Below are 17294 nucleotides of genomic sequence, written 5' to 3' on the forward strand. Positions count from 1 at the left end.
GAGTACATCATGAGAAACACTGGGCTGGATGAAGCACAAGCTGGAATCAAGATTGCTGGGAGAAATATCAATAAGCTCAGATATGCAGATGATACCACACTTACGGCAGAAAATGAACTAAACAGCCTCTTGATGAAAGTGAGAGAGGAGAGTGAAAAAGTTGGCTTAAAGCTCAACATTCAGAAAATGAAGATCATGGCATCCGGTCCCATCACTTCATGGCAAATAGATGGGGAAACAAGGAAAAGAGTGTCAGACTTTATTTTCTTGGGCTCCAAAGTCACTGCAGATGGTGACTGCAGCCATGAAATTAAAAGATGCTTGCACCTTGGAAGAAAAGCTATGACCAACCTAGACAGCATATTAAGAAGCAGAGACATTACTTTGCCAACAAATGTCCATCTAGTCAAAGCTATGGTTTTTCCAGTAGTCATGTATGGATGTGAGAGTTGGACTATAAAGAAAGCTGAGTTCCAAAGAATTGATGCTTTTGAACTGTGGTGTTGGAGAAGACTCTTGAGAGTCCCTTGGACTTCAAGGAGATCCAACAAGTCCATCCTAAAGGAAATCAATCCTGAGTATTCACTGGAAGGACTGATACTGAAAGTGAAAGCCTAAATCTTTGGCCACCCGATGCAGAGAACTGACTCAATGGAGAAGACCCTGATGCTGTGAAAGATTGAAGGTGGGAGGAGAAGTGGAAGATGGATGATGAGATTTTTGGATGGCATCCCTGACTCAATGGACATGAGTTTGTGTAAGCTCCAGGAGTTGGTAATGGACAGGGAAGCCTGGCATGCTGTAGTCCATGGGGTGGCAAATAGTCGGACACAACTGAGCGACTGAACTGAATTGAAATTCCTCTCTCTAGCAAAATATGAAATGTTGACGGCTCCCTATATCAAAGCAGATTTCTTTTAATTTACTTAATTACAACTTACAGAGAATAATTCCATTTACTCTAAGAAGAAATCAGAAATGAAAGAAAGGAATAAAAAATTGATTTATGTTATATTAAAAATTCAATCAAAATATGTGCTCTTACCACTTCACAAGTTGGCATAACAAGATTTTCACAGCTACATTCTAAAAGGCAAAAATCGACATATTTATATTGACCATTATATACTAATACAATGTAATAAGACTTTAAAATATAAAAATTAGTTACCACAACGCCATGTTGGACAACATTGACCAGATACATTTTCTTTCACAAGAGTCATATCTTCTGCACAGTTGAATAGAGGCATAGGACAAAGATTTGGCTCACACACTAAATTAAAAAAATAACATGAGTAAAGATTAACTTCATTTAATTGCTGGTTTTCACTAGCTATCATTCACTGCCATTACTGATATACTGGGATCTCCCCAGAGCTGACCACCCACCACCCAGTTGCAATGTGTCGATAAGGACAGAAGAAAGGACTCACTAGCAGATAGTAGTACAGCTAGGACATGCTCTTTTGGTCAAGAGCCCTGAGAAATGGCAGCGGGGGCAAGAAGAGAACAGAAGTGAAAAGGGTATGGAATCACTTGGAAATCTAGAAAGTCTAGGATGAGGAGAAATGTCATAGCTAATCTTTTTTGGGCAGGTAACAAAATTGTCCAAGAAGCACTCTATATTTAATATGCTAGAAATCAACTAAGGTCTGATATAACCATACGACTAACATGCACTGGCCTGAGGCTTCCCTGGTGATCCGTGGTTTAGAATCTTCCTGACAATGCAGGGGACACGGGTTTGATGCCTGGTCTGAGAAGATCCCATATGCCCTTGGGCAACTAAGCCTGAGCGTCACAGCTACTGAGCCCACACTCGAGATCCCATGCGCCACAACGAATGTAGTCTGCATGCCTACAGTCCAAGCTCTGTAACAGGAGAAGGCACCCCAATGGGAAGCCTGAGCACTGTAGTGAAGGGCAGCCCTTGCTCGCCACAACTAGAGAAAGCCTGCAGGTAGCAATGAAGACCAAGTGCAGCCAAGACTAAATAAATCAAATAAATAAAAATTAGCCTTAAAAAATTTTTTAAAAGAGGTGCTGGACTTCTTAAATGCCAAACATATCTAAATATTTGTAATTAATTAAAATATATTTACCACAGTAATACTGAGGACAACAGAAGTGTGTAGTAGTAAGATCCACAGTGAGAAATTCTCCATCAGTACACAGTGGAACAGGTTCAGTACAAGGTTTGCACACTAAAGATGAAACAAAAAGGCAAAGTCATGGTTGAGCTAAAAACAAACTAGTTATACGTTCAAATGACTGTACACAGTACACATATAAAATCAAAATAAAATACATTATATAAAACAAAACAGGAAACAAAGAAAATAAGGATTTAAAAAACAGATCTCCTTATTTGGTCATAAAAACAATATTATCTGAATGTATTATTTTATACTTTCCCAAGCACAATGATATAAAGAACCATCTTACCAGAAGTATAGGACATTGAGATTTCAGGAGTTATTTGTTCTTACTAGGATCAAAATGCCATTGATTTACTTAAATTTTCTTAATTCACTACTCTTGATTACTCCAATTTATGAATGAACAATATAGTAGGCACATGTTCTTCTGAACTCTTAGTATCCTTCTTCTAACTTTGATAATAACTCTCAATGAATTTGAGGAAATGCCCCACCCACACAGTCTTGGAGTGACTCTTAATAAAGGTGCCTCACACTTATCAGTCTTTGTGTAGGAAAAACCCACTTTACATGAGTCAGAATATCTTTCTATAGCATTTGAGTCATAGAGGCACATTGAGACAGGAAATAAATGGATGTGGCTGACTCAATCATTGGTGACTGCCACCTAGAGAAGCTGGTTTCTCTCCTTCCCAGAGTTTGGCTGTTCTACTTCATCTCAATCCTACAAAATCTTGATCCCCCAATTCTCCCAATAATTGGTTGTGTATAGGCTATGAAGAAAAGGCAATGGCAACCCACTCCAGTACTTCTTGCCTAGAGAATCCCATGGACAGAGGAGCCTGGTAGGCTGCAGTCCATGGGGTCGCTAAGGGTCAAATACAACTGAGCAACTTCACTTTCACTTTTTACTTTCATGCATTGGAGAAGGAAATGGCAACCCACTCCAGTGTTCTTGCCTGGAGAATCTCAGGGACGGAGGAACCTGGTGGGCTGCTGTCTATGGGGTCGTACAGAGTCGGACACGACTGAAGCGACTTAGCAGCAGCAGCAGCAGCAGGCTATGCAGAATCAATCAGCTGTTGCCATTGCAGTCAAAGAAACTTAAATTATACACAAAGAAGTGCTGTGATCGACATGGGTTTATCTGAAACCTACATTCATCACCAGTCTTTGATATGATAATTCCCCAACGGAATGGCAAAGAGAGAACTGTTTAGTTTTGAAAGTCCAGTTCACCAGACAGATTATACAGCAACAAATATAGTCATTTTCTAGACACCTTTCATTTCTTTTTCGAGATCATTGTGCTTACACATCCCGTACATATCCTATATAGCAGATGAAGTTTTAAAGAGTTACTCTGCTTAGTAGAGCCCTTTATTCACTTAGTTCTTTAGGAAAGTCAGGACTAAATTTTTTCTCTAAAAAGAACTATGTGCTGGCTTTATTTTTAAATTGATTATATTATCTTTGATTAGGTTTTGACTTATATACAGAGTCTCTGTCAATAGGGAAAAGTAGTACCAACTGTAAAAATTGTCAATAATCATTTAAAATGCTATATCCTTTTTTTTCCCTACCACTCTAATTTAGTTGAATTTTATGAGTATATTGGCAGAATATTGGTTACCATGAGTTCCATGAAAATCACAGCAAATAAGAGATTTTCCTTTGATCTTACCTCTTCTTCCAAGAAACCATCTCACAAAACACTTACCACAGAGAGGAGAAAAGCAGCAAGTCTCCTCCTCTTGAACCTGAATCATGAATTGATCTTCTCTGCATTCTGGTATTGAAATTTGGGGGCATTTGAATGGGTCACATTCTGCAAAAACAAAGATACTTGGAAATTTATATAGAGTAAGATGAATAAATGAAATAGTGTGGTTCATTTCTCTTTGAATTTAGTAATAATTAGTTCAAATAAAAAATCTTAATCTTTGAAGAAATATATAGGCAATAGCAGGTTATTAATATAAAAAATAAGTATTTTACATAAAAATATATGTTAATAGACATTTAAAATATATATATACTTTATCATAATCATATATACATGATTAATCACTGGTCATAGCAAACACCGTCTTCCAACAACACAAGAGAAGACTCTATACATGGACATCACCAGATGGTCAACACCGAAATCAGATTATTATATTCTTTGCAGCCAAAGATGGAGAAGCTCTATACAGACAACAAAAACAAGACCAGGAGCTGACTGTGGCTCAGATCATGAACTCCCTATTACCAAATTCAGACTTAAATTGAAGAAAGTAGGGAAAACCACTAGACCATTCAGGTATGACCTAAATCAAATCCCTTATGATTATACAGTGGAAGTGAGAAATAGATTTAAGGGCCTAGATCTGATAGATAGAGTCCCTGATGAACTATGGACTGAAGTTCATGACATTGTACAGGAGACAAGGATCAAGACCATCCCCATGGAAAAGAAATGCAAAAAAGCAAAATGGCTGTCTGGGGAGGCCTTCCAAATAGCTGTGAAAAGAAGAGAAGTGAAAAGCAAAGGAGAAAAGGAAAGATATAAGAATAGATAGATATAAGATATATAGATAGATAGATAATAGATATAAGATATAAGGAAAGAATAGCAAGGAGAGATAAGAAAGCCTTCAATGATCAATGCAAAGAAATAGAGGAAAACAATTAAGTGGGAAAGACTAGAGATCTCTTCAAGAAAATTAGAGATACCAAGGGAACATTTCATGCAAAGATGGGCTCGATAAAGGACAGAAATGGTATGGACCTAACAGAAGCAGAAGATATTAAGAAGAGGTGGTAAGAATACACGGAAGAACTGTACAAAAAAGAGCTTCATGACCCGGATAATCACAATGGTGTGATCACTCATCTAGAGCCAGACATCCTGGAATGTGAAGTCAAGTGGGCCTTAGAAAGCATCACTACAAACAAAGCTAGTGGAGGTGATGGAATTCCAACTGAGCTATTTCAAATCCTGAAAGATGACGCTGTGAAAGTGCTGCCATCAGTATGCCAGGAAATTGGGAAAACTCAGCAGTGGCCACAGGACTGGAAAAGGTCAGTTTTCATTCCAATCCCAAAGAAAGGCAATGCCAAAGAATGCTCAAACTACCACACAATTGCACTCATCTCACATGCTAGTAAAGTAATGCTCAAAATTCTCCAAGCCAGGCTTCAGCAATACGTGAACCGTGAACTTGCTGATGTTCAAGCTGGATTTAGAAAAGGCAGAGGAACCAGAGATCAAATTGCCAACATCTGCTGGATCATCGAAAAAGCAAGAGAGTTCCAGAAAAACATCTATTTCTGCTTTATTGACTATGCCAAAGCCTTTGACTGTGTGCATCACAATAAATTGTGAAAAATTCTGAAAGAGATGGGCATACCAGACCACCTGACCTGCCTCTTGAGAAACCTGTATGCAGGTCAGGAAGCAACAGTTAGAACCGTACATGGAACAACAGACTGGTTCCAAAGAGGAAAAGGAGTACATCAAGGCTGTATATTGTCACCCTGCTTATTTAACTTCTTTGCAGAGTACATCATGAGAAATGCTGGACTGGAAGAAACACAAGCTGGAATCAAGATTGCCAGGAGAAATATCAATAACCTCAGATATGCAAATGATACCACCCTTATGGCAGAAAGTGAAGAGGAACTAAAAAGCCTCTTGATGAAAGTGAAAGAGGAGAGTGAAAAAGTTGGCTTAAAGCTCAACATTCAGAAAACAAAGATCATGGCATCTGGTCCCATCACTTCATGGGAAATAGATGGGGAAACAGTGGAAACAGTGTCAGCATTATTTTTGGGGCTCCAAAATCACTGCAGATGGTGATTGCAGCCAGGAAATTAAAAGACGCTTACTCCTTGGAAGAAAAGTTATGACCAACTTAGCATATTTGAAAGCAGAGACATTACTTTGCCGACTAAGGTCTGTCTAGTCAAGGCTATGGTTTTTCCTGTGGTCATGTATGGATGTGAGAGTTGGACTGTGAAGAAGGCTGAGTGCTGAAGAATTGATGCGTTTGAACTGTGGTGTTGGAGAAGACTCTTGAGAGTCCCTTGGACTGCAAGGAGATCCAACCAGTCCATTCTGAAGGAGATCAGCCATGGGTGTTCTTTGGAAGGAATGATGCTAAAGCTGAAACTCCAGTACTTTGGCCACCTCATGCGAAGAGTTGACTCATTGGAAAAGACTCTGATGCTGGGAGGGATTGGGGGCAGGAGGAGAAGTGGACGACAGAGGATGAGATGGCTGGATGGCATCACTGACTCGATGGATGTGAGTCAGAGTGAACTCCGGGAGTCGGTGATGGACAGGGAGGCCTGGCGTGCTGCGATTCATGGGGTCGCAAAGAGTCGGACATGACTGAGCGACTGAACTGACTGAACTGACATGATTAATCATCTATATGCATGTATGTATTTGCATATATATGTGTATATAAACTGCTATAAAATCTCAGCAAAAATATATAAGTAATATTTTTTATATTTAAAACATACAAATGTATACACTGAAAATACATATTTCTACTAAAATTAAGATCATTAATATGAACTAATTATATATACATATAATCTATATAATAAATATAATTAAAGTTCATAATATACATATTTACAAAGAAGTCATAGGTTTAAAAGAAAAACTACCTTTAGCAAGACAGTTCTGCAAACGATCTGTTTGATAAATTTTTTTGTAGACACAAAAATGAGAATCTAATCCACTACTCTGAATGAACAATGAATCTCACTTTTCCTAGTTCATTACTCACCACATTGGTACTGTGGACAGCAAGAAAAGGGGCTATGGCCAACAACCAGTTTTTGACTATTTGTACATGTTGGAATGGCAGTTTCACACAAAGTCATGTCACATCCTGGAAATAATCAGAAATATAAAAAAACTGTATACACAACTAAAATCCTGAGGTTCTAACTTAAAGAAGGAAAAGGATTCTCAATATGCATGTTTTTACACTGCAATTACAGACCCTTTATCTTGTCATGTCTTTCAGAATGTTATTAATTATAATAGCTAGAGTTTTGCAGGTCTGTTTGCAAAATCAACAAAACTATAATGTGGTAAAAGTTGCTTTGAGAAAGTGTAAGTGACATTCATGGCAATAGTTACTTTAACCCGGTACATTTTTTTTTTTAACACCAAGCATCATACATGCCCTGTTTTTTCTCAAAGAATATCAACATGTTTGGTGGCATTAATAGACTGTAAGGCTTCAGCCTGCATACATACTGCAAACTTCCTTTGAACAGCAGGTCCACCTATCAACGAAGCCCAGGACAACTTCAGCTTCTCGTTCACAAATTGGCGAGGGCTGTTCATCACAGTCAGGTTCTATGGGAATAATGCTTCCATTCGCGAAACATTTGTACAGGGCACATTCGTCAATGCCCCCATTCCAAACTTCACCAGCAGTTCGAGGCTGGTCTTCATGATCAGTGCATGCTTAAAAAGACAGTCAATGTTATATCGCTTAGAACTTGGGCATGAAAATAAATCAAGCTGCGATGTTTTGATTTCAGACTGTGACTTGGTCCAGGGGCACAGATAACCTGTCATGTTATCTACCTTTTTGCAGCTTCCTTTTGTTCATCAACTACTAGCTTACATTTTTTCTTTAATGAACTTTTTGTAGTCCATGGAAAATATTTTTCCCTTCTACAGCTAACTGTCTGTAAATTTGCATGACCTCTTCTATAAATAAGATGATCTGCTAATTATTTTGTATTCATTTTAAGTCTTGCTAGTACAATTTATTTAGCTTAAACAAACTCAGTAACATAAATTTAAATTAGTTTTAAAATATAACTATAAAAACTGAGTAGTATTAGAAAACAAGGTAGTCTCTACCTCACATTAACATGTTTGTCATAGCAAAATTCAAAAGATTCCAGCTTTAAAATCTAAATGTGAAAAGTAGCCAGTCAAGCAAATATTGTTTAATGACTCTGTTCATTTTATTATGAACATTTTACTTAATGACAAATATAGCCCTCTAGTAGTTCTTTAAGGATAATAAGGATAAATGAAATGACCACCATATTCCAAGCTTCCAATGGACTTTTCTTTATTTACTACCAAACCAATCTCTCGGGTCCCTAAAAACAAATATGAGCATGCCTGTGTATTCTCAAATCCTTCCACAAATATTTTCTCAATGGCAGATACAAACTTGTTTCTGAAACTATATATGCATTTTGCTTCTACTTGCCTTCCCCTTTCATTAGTATCTTTACTTCTGACTATAACAAAGATCCCTGTGATAGATAAAAAGTGCTGTATGGCAATTTTCTCAATTTTGCACTTTTTCAAATCCACAACCACCATGGAGACTATGTGTCAAAATGGGTTGAAAATGGAAGCAGAAATACCCGATGTTTTCTCCCAGATACTAACACTTTCTGAAACTTCTTGAGTGCTTATTTTTCTTTAGGCACTGTTGCAAATTGTCTATTTTTGTGTGTATCCTCACACTAACCTTGTGGTATAAGTCCTATTACTTTCACATTTTGCAGATGCACAATTTCAGGCTCATGTAAAGCAGAATCATTAACACATGAAATAACTAGAATTTCAATTCAGTGCACATACTATTCTCTTCATTCTTAATTTGCCATACTCTTTTCCAGTTATTATAGGCATAAGTAGAAATCAAACATATTACCACTGAAGCCCCTAATTTTGGCAACTTTGATTGAAATCATATTACAGTCAAACAACATACTTGTTTCCTTTCCAACACTTGGGCGAACTTTGATTAATCCTTTCAGCACATTCCTCCAAGATTTTAAAAAAGTCTTATTTGTTTATTTCCTGGTTCCCTAAGGTGTTGTTTTTGCTTTTCTGCTTACCACATTCTTTCTCTGGAATACATCGAGTTGAATCTGGCCTGTGAAGAATGGTTCCATTTTTGCACACACAGTCTTCTCTTAAATTCAAACATGAAGAATGCCAATAGAACCATCTGTTCAGACATGTTCTTGCTTCGCAAGGTCGCACACAGGGTTGATATTCCTTCCCCTCTGGACAAGTCAGAGCTATGAATAACCGAGGACAGAATTTGCTAATGATGAAAGTGACCTACTGGAATTCTAGTAAGAGGAAGAAATGTCAGTGTTCTCTCTGAAAGTAAATTTTTGCACACTTTCAGCCTCTTCCAAATCCATTTTTCAGTATTATGTAACCATAAATTAGAAACAAAATAATCAATGAGTATTTCTGAGCATCTTCCAGGTGTCCAGCTAGTATTATGTTACAATAGGGAAAGTTCATCTGCCTTATATCAAATAAATGATACCAACAGGCAGCCCAAGTTTGGTTGGCATAAATATAGAGTCAACTATTATGAAATTACTGCTCTGTGCAGTGGGAGGAAGTCCAACAGTCCACTCGGAATAAGCACAGAAATATGTTTTAACTATGCAACTCAACCAAGTCCTAAAAAAGAAAAATGCCACATATTTAGGCTTAATCCTTCACTGTCAAAAGAAACTACTGTTGCTGAGCAGTTTCTAAGTGATGTTTCAGAGAATTCATGTTGCTTTTACATGATCTTAAAAAGTCATACAAAAAAAATGAACATGCAGATGGCGGGGGTGTAAACCAGTAAGATATTAGCGGAGAAAATTTTCACAATCTAGTGATATTGAAGATGTCATAAGTTCCCAATGAATCAAGCAACCCCACTCTTGAATAGTGATTACCTCTGGGGGGAAATACCCTGATCCTGGGGAAAACTGAAGGCAGGAGGAGAAGGGGACAACAGAGGACAAGATGGTTGGATGGCATCACCTACTGGATGGACATGAGTTTGAGCAAGCTCCTGGAGTTGGTGATGAACAGGGAAGCCTGCTGTGCTGCAGTCCAGGGGGTCACAAAGAGTCAGACATGACTGAGCAACTGAACTACACCAGCTGGGGCTGTGAGGAGAGGAGAGGCCTGGAGCGAGCTCACCAGGAGCTGCTTTATTTCCCAAGTGGAGTCATGTAACTAGAGTCTCCAATATATTCGTTTTCTATGTATTTTATTCTACTTGGGGAGGCGGGAGATGACAATGTTTCATTGTTGAGTATGGTGCTGGCTGTAGTTTTGTCAAATATGGTCTTTATTATGTTGAGCTATGTTCCCTCTGTACCCAGCTTGTTGAGAGAGTTTTATCATCAGTGGAAGTTGAATTTTGTCAAAAGCTCTTTTTTAAAAAACTATTGAGATGATTTTTACTCTTCAGTTGGGTAATGTGGCTTATCACAATGATTGATTGCAGATATTGAACCATCACTGGCATCCCTAGGGGTAAATCTTTTCATCAGAATGCATGATTCTTTGATTCTTTTAACGTTTTGTTGAATTCAGTTTGCTACTGTTTTGTTGAGGGCTTTTGTATCTATGTTCATCAATGATATTGACCTGTAATTTTCTTTTCTTTGGTGTCTTTTTCTGGTTTTGTTATTAGGGCACACTTCTCTCTGGTCTTTAGAGCTCTAGGAGTGCCCCCTGCATAGCCTGTGTGCACGCCTCAGCTGTGGCAGCGCCAACTACTGTGGGTGCCCTGGTAGGCCAGGCTGGCCCTTGGCCAGGAGGCTGCAATGCCACAGTGTCTGCGGGACACTGCAGGCTGGGGCAGGCTTCCTGCATGGCTGTCTGCAGATCCTGAAAGGCTTGAAGCCGGGTCTGGCTCACAGGAGGGCAGATAAGCTTTTGGAACTGACAGACGAGGGGAGGATTCCAAAACAGTCTTTTGCCAGTGCCAGTGTGATCACAGAATCAGCTCCCAAAATGGATGCTGTCAGCATCTCTACCCCCAGGGGAGTCCTAGGTGCCTCCTGCCTCTCCTGGAGGCTCTCCAACATCAGCAAGTCGTTCCTCCCCAGGGTCCTTTCAAACTACTTCCTCTGCTCTGGGATTGGGAGCACAGGCGATTTTGTGCATTTCCTTTGAGGGCAGAGTCTCTATCTCCTATAGCTCTCCAGCTTTCTCAAGCATAAGCCCTACTGGTTTTCAAAGCCAGAAGTTGTGGGGTCTCGTCTTCCTGGTGCAGAACTTCTAGGCTGGGGAGGCCAATGTGGGGCTTTAGACTTCTCACCTCTTAGGAAGGAGGTCTACAATTGTGTATACCGTCTGTGTGTGGGTCACAGACCAAGGGGTGTGGGTCCTGACTATACTATATCTCTGCCTCTCCCACCCATTCTGGTGTCGTTCTTTATCTCTTTATCTGTGAAATATCTTTTCTACTAGTCTTCAGGTCAGTTGTATAAATAGTTCATCTGTACATCTGTTCATCTGTACAATTACAAGTAATTGTAATTTTGCTATGTCTTTTGGAGGAGGGGAATTCAGGGTCTTGCTACTCCACCTTCTTGACCCTCTCCCTTACTTTAAATTTATACCAGGATAAAAATAGAAGTTGCTGAAGGGGGAGCGATGACCTTTAACTATAGGTTACATTTACATTCATTTTATTCTTACAAAATTATTTTATGATGAAAATAAAAAGAAAGATGTGAATGCAAAAAAACTGAAATGTTGGATTATTGGAAAATACAGTTTGCAGTGTACTTACAGCAGTAATCAGGTGTTCTCCATGGAATACAAATGTCAAACTTGTTGCATACAGCCACATATGCAGAAAGGGCATCACATTCATAGTTCCAAAAATAGGTATAATTGATCCACATCTTTTCACAAAAGTCTTGTGGTGAAACCTAGAGACACATTATGCCCTGGAATAAGTTATGTTATTTTATGTATCTGATGACCTAAATCAAATCCCTTATGATTATACAGTGGAAGTGACAAATAGATTCAAGGGATTATATCTGATAGACAGAGTGCCTGAAGAACTATGGATAGAGGTTCATGGCATTGTACATGAGGTAGTGATCAACACCATCCCCAAGAAAAAGAAATGCAAAAAACAAAATGGTATACTGAGGAGGCTTTACAAATAGCTCAGAAAAGAAGAGAAGCTAAAGGCAAAAGAGAAAAAGAAAGATATACCCATTTGAATGCAGAGTTCCAAAGAATAGCAAAGAGAGATAAGAAAACCTTCCTCAGTGATCAATGCAAAGAAATAGAGGAAAACAATTAAGTGGGAAAGACTAGAGATCTCTTCAAGAAAATTAGAGATACCAAGGGAACATTTCATGCAAAGATGGGCTCAATAAAGGCAAATGGTATGGACCTAATAGAAGCAGAAGATATTAAGAAGAGGTGGCAAGAACACACAGAAGAACTATACAAAAAAGATCTTTATGACCCAGATAACCATGATGGTGTGATCAATCACCTAGAGCCAGATATCCTGGAATGTGAAGTCAAGTGGGCCTTAGGAAGCATCACTACGAACAAAGCTAGTGGAGGTGATGAAATTCCAGTTGAGCTACTTCAAATCCTGAAAGATGATGCTGTGAAAGTGTTGCACTCAATATGCCAACAAATTTGGAAAACTCAGCAGTGGCCACAGGACTGGAAAAGATCAGCTTTCATTCCAATCCCAAGGAAAGGCAATGCCAAAGAATGCTCAAACTACCACACAATTGCATTCATCTCACACACTAGCAAAGTAATGCTCAAAATTCTCCAAGCCAAGCTTCAACATTACATGAACCGTGAACTTTGAGATGTTCAAGCTGGATTTAGAAAATGCAGAGAAACCAGAGATCAAATTGTCAACATCTGTTGGATCATTGAACATGCCACAGAGTTCCAGAAAAGCATCTACTTCTGCTGTATTGACTATACCAAAGCCTTTGGCTGTGTGGATCACAACAAACTATGGAAAATTCTGAAAGAGATGGGAATACCAAACCACCTTACCTGTCTCCTGAGAAATCTTTGTGCAAGTCAAGAAGCAACAGTTAGAACTTGACATGGAACTACAGACTTGTTCCAAATAGGAAAAGGAGTATGTCAAGGCTGTATATTGTCACCCTGCTTATTTAACTTATATGCAGAGTACATCATGAGGAACCCTGAGCTGAATAAAGCACAAGCTGGAATCAAGATTGCTGGGAGAAATATCAATAACCTCAGATATGCAGATGACACCACACTATGGCAGAAGAAGAACCAAAGACCCTCTTGCTGAAAGTGAAAGAGGAGAGTGAAAAAGCAGGCTTAAAACTCAACATTCAGAAAACTAAGATCATGGCATCTGGTCCCATCATCTCATGGCAAATAGATGGGGCAACAATGAAAACAATGAGAGACTTTATTTTTTGGGCTCCAAAATCACTGCAGATGGTGACTGCAGCCATGAAATTAAAAGATGCTTGTTACTTGGAAGAAAAGCTGTGACCAACCTAGACAGCATATTAAAAAGCAGAGACAGTACTTTACCAACAAATGTCCATCTAGTCAAAGCCTTGGTTTTTCCATTAGTCACGTATGTATGTGAGAATTGGACTATAAAGAAAGCTGAGATCAGAAGAATTGATGCTTTTGAACTGTGGTGTTGGAGAAGACTCTTGAGAGTCCCTTGGACTGCAAGGAGATCCAACCAGTCAATCCTAAAGGAAATCAGTCCTGAATATTCATTGGAAGGGCTGATGCTGAAGCTGAAACTCCAACACTTTGGCCACCTGATGAGAAGAACTGACTCATTGGAAAAGACCCTGATGCTGGGAAAGATTGAGGGCAGGAGGAGAAGGGAACAATAGAAAATGAGACTGTTGCATGGCATCACCGACATGACGCACATGAGTTGGAGTAGGCTCCAGGAATTGGTGATGGACAGGAAAGCCTTGCGTGCTGTCGTCCATGGGGTTGTAAAGAGTCAGACATGACTGAGCGACTGAACTGAACTGAACTGAAGGCCCTAGGCTAGATTGATTTTTGATTCTCCAAGACTAAAACTGTTTGGAAAATCAAAAGGTAGTAGCAAGTCAATATTCATAACAGTTCCTCTTTGACCTTAGATCTTTAAAGTTTCATAATATTAGATATCACTTGTGAATTTATAATTGTTTAAACACACAGTTTAGATAAGATAATTGTTATCTGTGCATGCTAAGTTGCTTCAGTCATGTCTGACTCTTTGAGACCTAGGGACTGTAGCCTACCAGGCTCCTCTGTCCATGGGATTCTCCAGGAAAGGATACTGGAGTGGGTTGCCATGCCCTCCTCCAGGGAATCTTCCTGATCCAGTGATTGAACCCATGCCTCTTATGTCTTCTGTACTGGCAGGTGGGTTCTTTACCATTAGTGCCACCTGGGAAACCCCAAATATTGTCTGTACTAATCTACATAAACTTATTTTACAAAGATGGAAAAGAAATAGAGTATGTTGTCCTAGCAAAAATCTATTTCTGATATTACATTTTGGATTATAATCCTCTTTTTTATATACTGAAAAAGACTTTGATCCACTACAGATAAAAGCTCCAACAGCTTTCTTCCCTGTTGGCTCACACAGTAGAGAATCGACCTGCAATGCAAGAGACCCGAGTTCAATCCCTGTGTCAGGAAGATTCCCCGGGGAAAGGAATGGCTACCCACTCCTATATTCTTGCTTGGAGAAATCTATGGACAGAGGAGCAGGGCAGGCTACAATTCATGGTGTTGCAAAAAGTTGGACGGAACTGAGTGACTAACACTTTCACTTTTTTTTCACAGTTTTCTTAGATGGCATTGCTCTTTAAATGAGATTATAAAAGCTTCTCCAAAAATTGTGGATTAATATTGAACATTGGTCAAACAATTTGCATAATTTATCATGTCTCAACTTAATTAGGAACTCATTTTTTTCTACAGATTATGTTTCATTTTGATCTAGAGCTACCTGAAATCTAAATAATGTAACTTGTAACAATATTTACTCCATTATTTTCTACTCATTTATTCAGCAAACATACTGAGCATCTACATCCAGATGCTCCATTTGGACAGGGCAAAGTATCAGGTAAAAATATGTATTTCATATCCCATTATTTCTTCTCCAAAGCCCATATCTATAAAAACTGAGACATTACCTCCTTTTTAGTCTCAACTATTGAATCTTGTCAGTTTCCAACCATTTCATTTTGCATGGAATACTTGCTTTGATCATCAAGAGTCCCCCTAATTGCCAAATCCAGGGAACACTGATACTGTAAACCCTCCTCAACCTCTCAGAGGCCTATGAGGCATGCACGCCCCCCGTTTCTTGACCCTCTCCTTTGACTTTCACAGCACCACACTCCAGGGCCTTTTTGTCTGTTCATTGTCTCCTCTTCCTGCCTCATTCTGAATGTTTGTCTAGACCCTTTCTTCCATGCAGTGTGGGGGATGTGAGTTTGATCCCTCGGTCAGGAAGAGTCCCCTGGAGGAGGAAATGGCAACCCACTCCAGTATTCTTGCCTGGAGAATCCCATGGACAAAGGCTCCTGGCGGGCTACAGTCCACGGGGTTGCAAAGAGTCAGACACGGCTGAGCGACTTAACACTTTCTTCCATAGCCCTGTCTACTCACTACAAATGCTCTTCCTGGGCGCATCCATTTCCCAGGTTTCTACCACCATCTTGGGCATTTACATCTTCACCTCAGTTTCTTCATAAGTTAAATAGAGTTAATTTTAAAAAACCTACTAGTACTTAAGACTGCTGTGAGCTAATATATGGAAAGGGTTCAGAGCAGAGCCTGGCACATCACACATGAGTTATTGTTATTCTAGAAACTCCCTATACTAATAACTCCCCAAATCTGATCTCTGGATTCAACTAGTCTCTTTTGAGATCTAGAATAGCTTCAGTTTTTTTTTTTCTGGGTATTTTAGCCTTAAAGTCCCACATGACTTAATTTGCCCAATATAAAAAAATTATATCCTTTCTCTACTAAACCCACAAAAGCTGATTCTCCTGTATCCTCCAATCATCCATTGCATCCTTCCACAATTTCTTGGGCACCTAACTATATGTCAGGCACCCTACTATGCATAAGTAATATAAAGGTGACTAAAACAGACCTGTTCTTGTGGATCTCATAGTTAAAGCCTATATATAGAACCAAGAGGAGTCAGCAAGCTGAAAGAGGTCAGAGGAGGGCAGTGTTCCAGCTTAGGACACTGCAGGCATAAAAGCCCACGCGCAGGAAAATCCTGAAATAGTGAAACAGTTGAAAGGAGACTGAAATGCCTGGACCTTAGACAACCAGAAAAGTGTAGCACAAGAGGAAGCTGGAAAAGCAGGCAGGCCAAGCACAAAGGAAATTATAAGCCCTGATAAGAAGTTAAGAATGAATTCTAAGAGTAAGTGAAAGACCCCAAAGGATTTTAGGTAGGGAAATAATCCAATCCTGTCTCCATTTTCAAAAGATCATCTGCCTACTATGTGGACATTTGCAAACGAGGATGAATATTAGAAGTAGGAAAACTAAATAAACAGTACCCCTTCTTTCGCCATCAAATTCACTGGGATGATCTGTAGGGAAAGCTGGAACTATCACAGATTAAATGATACCCTGGGTTGCTTCACTACACCTTGAATAGTCAAGCTGAAAAGTCTCCTGATTTAAAAATCAATCTTATACGTTCCCAGTTAAAAAAGCAATTTTTGAAAGTTGTTATGCTTTAAAAAGATAGATTACAATGGCACTGAAATGAGTTTAAAATTATTTGCAATTTTTTTCATTTTTATACGCGTGCACTTTAAAACATCAACATTTAAAATGTATTTGCCTGCAGATCTCTGAGTAAAACTGAAGCCCCAGAAAAAGATGCACCATTTTTATACCATGACTTCACATCCTTTGTCTTTTCCCTCAGGAAACTCATAGGACAGGCTGAGATCTATGGCATCCGCAGTCAGTGGAGGAGCACGGAAGATCCTGCAGAGTGAAGTCCTTCTGCTTTGACAGTTCACTCGCTCTCCTTCCCAGACTCCTCCCCGTAGTCTTGCATTAAGCTATTTCAGTGTTTTCCTAACACAGTCATTTCTAGCAACCCAGCTGCTGTCATACTGTTTTCTCTGCCTCGGTCTCCCTTCCTCCCTCTTCTCTCCTGGCAAACATCCTTCCAAATAATTCAAATGTCTGAAACTCCGGGAAGTCTTCTAATGTGGGCTCCTATTCATCTCCACAGTGTATATTGTGATGAATCTGTTCATGGACTTGCCTTCCTTCTAGAC

General features: G+C 39.2%; 1 protein-coding gene across 1 annotated transcript in view; it reads right to left on the minus strand.

The window, feature by feature from the left end:
• The window catches only part of OTOGL (otogelin like), a 168976-nt gene that overhangs the window by 18357 nt on the left and 133325 nt on the right, over nt 1-17294 (minus strand). The window contains exons 42-49 of the mRNA XM_040233978.1: nt 11756-11897; nt 9048-9233; nt 7429-7641; nt 6950-7054; nt 3883-3990; nt 2106-2207; nt 1172-1276; nt 1046-1086 (exon numbers count right to left, since the gene is read on the minus strand). Coding sequence (XP_040089912.1) covers nt 1046-1086; nt 1172-1276; nt 2106-2207; nt 3883-3990; nt 6950-7054; nt 7429-7641; nt 9048-9233; nt 11756-11897 — 1002 coding nt within the window. The remainder of the gene's footprint in view (nt 1-1045; nt 1087-1171; nt 1277-2105; nt 2208-3882; nt 3991-6949; nt 7055-7428; nt 7642-9047; nt 9234-11755; nt 11898-17294) is intronic.

This window comes from Oryx dammah, unplaced genomic scaffold, assembly GCF_014754425.2.
Source record: "Oryx dammah isolate SB20612 unplaced genomic scaffold, SCBI_Odam_1.1 HiC_scaffold_29, whole genome shotgun sequence".
In the NCBI taxonomy this organism is placed as follows: domain Eukaryota; kingdom Metazoa; phylum Chordata; class Mammalia; order Artiodactyla; family Bovidae; genus Oryx; species Oryx dammah.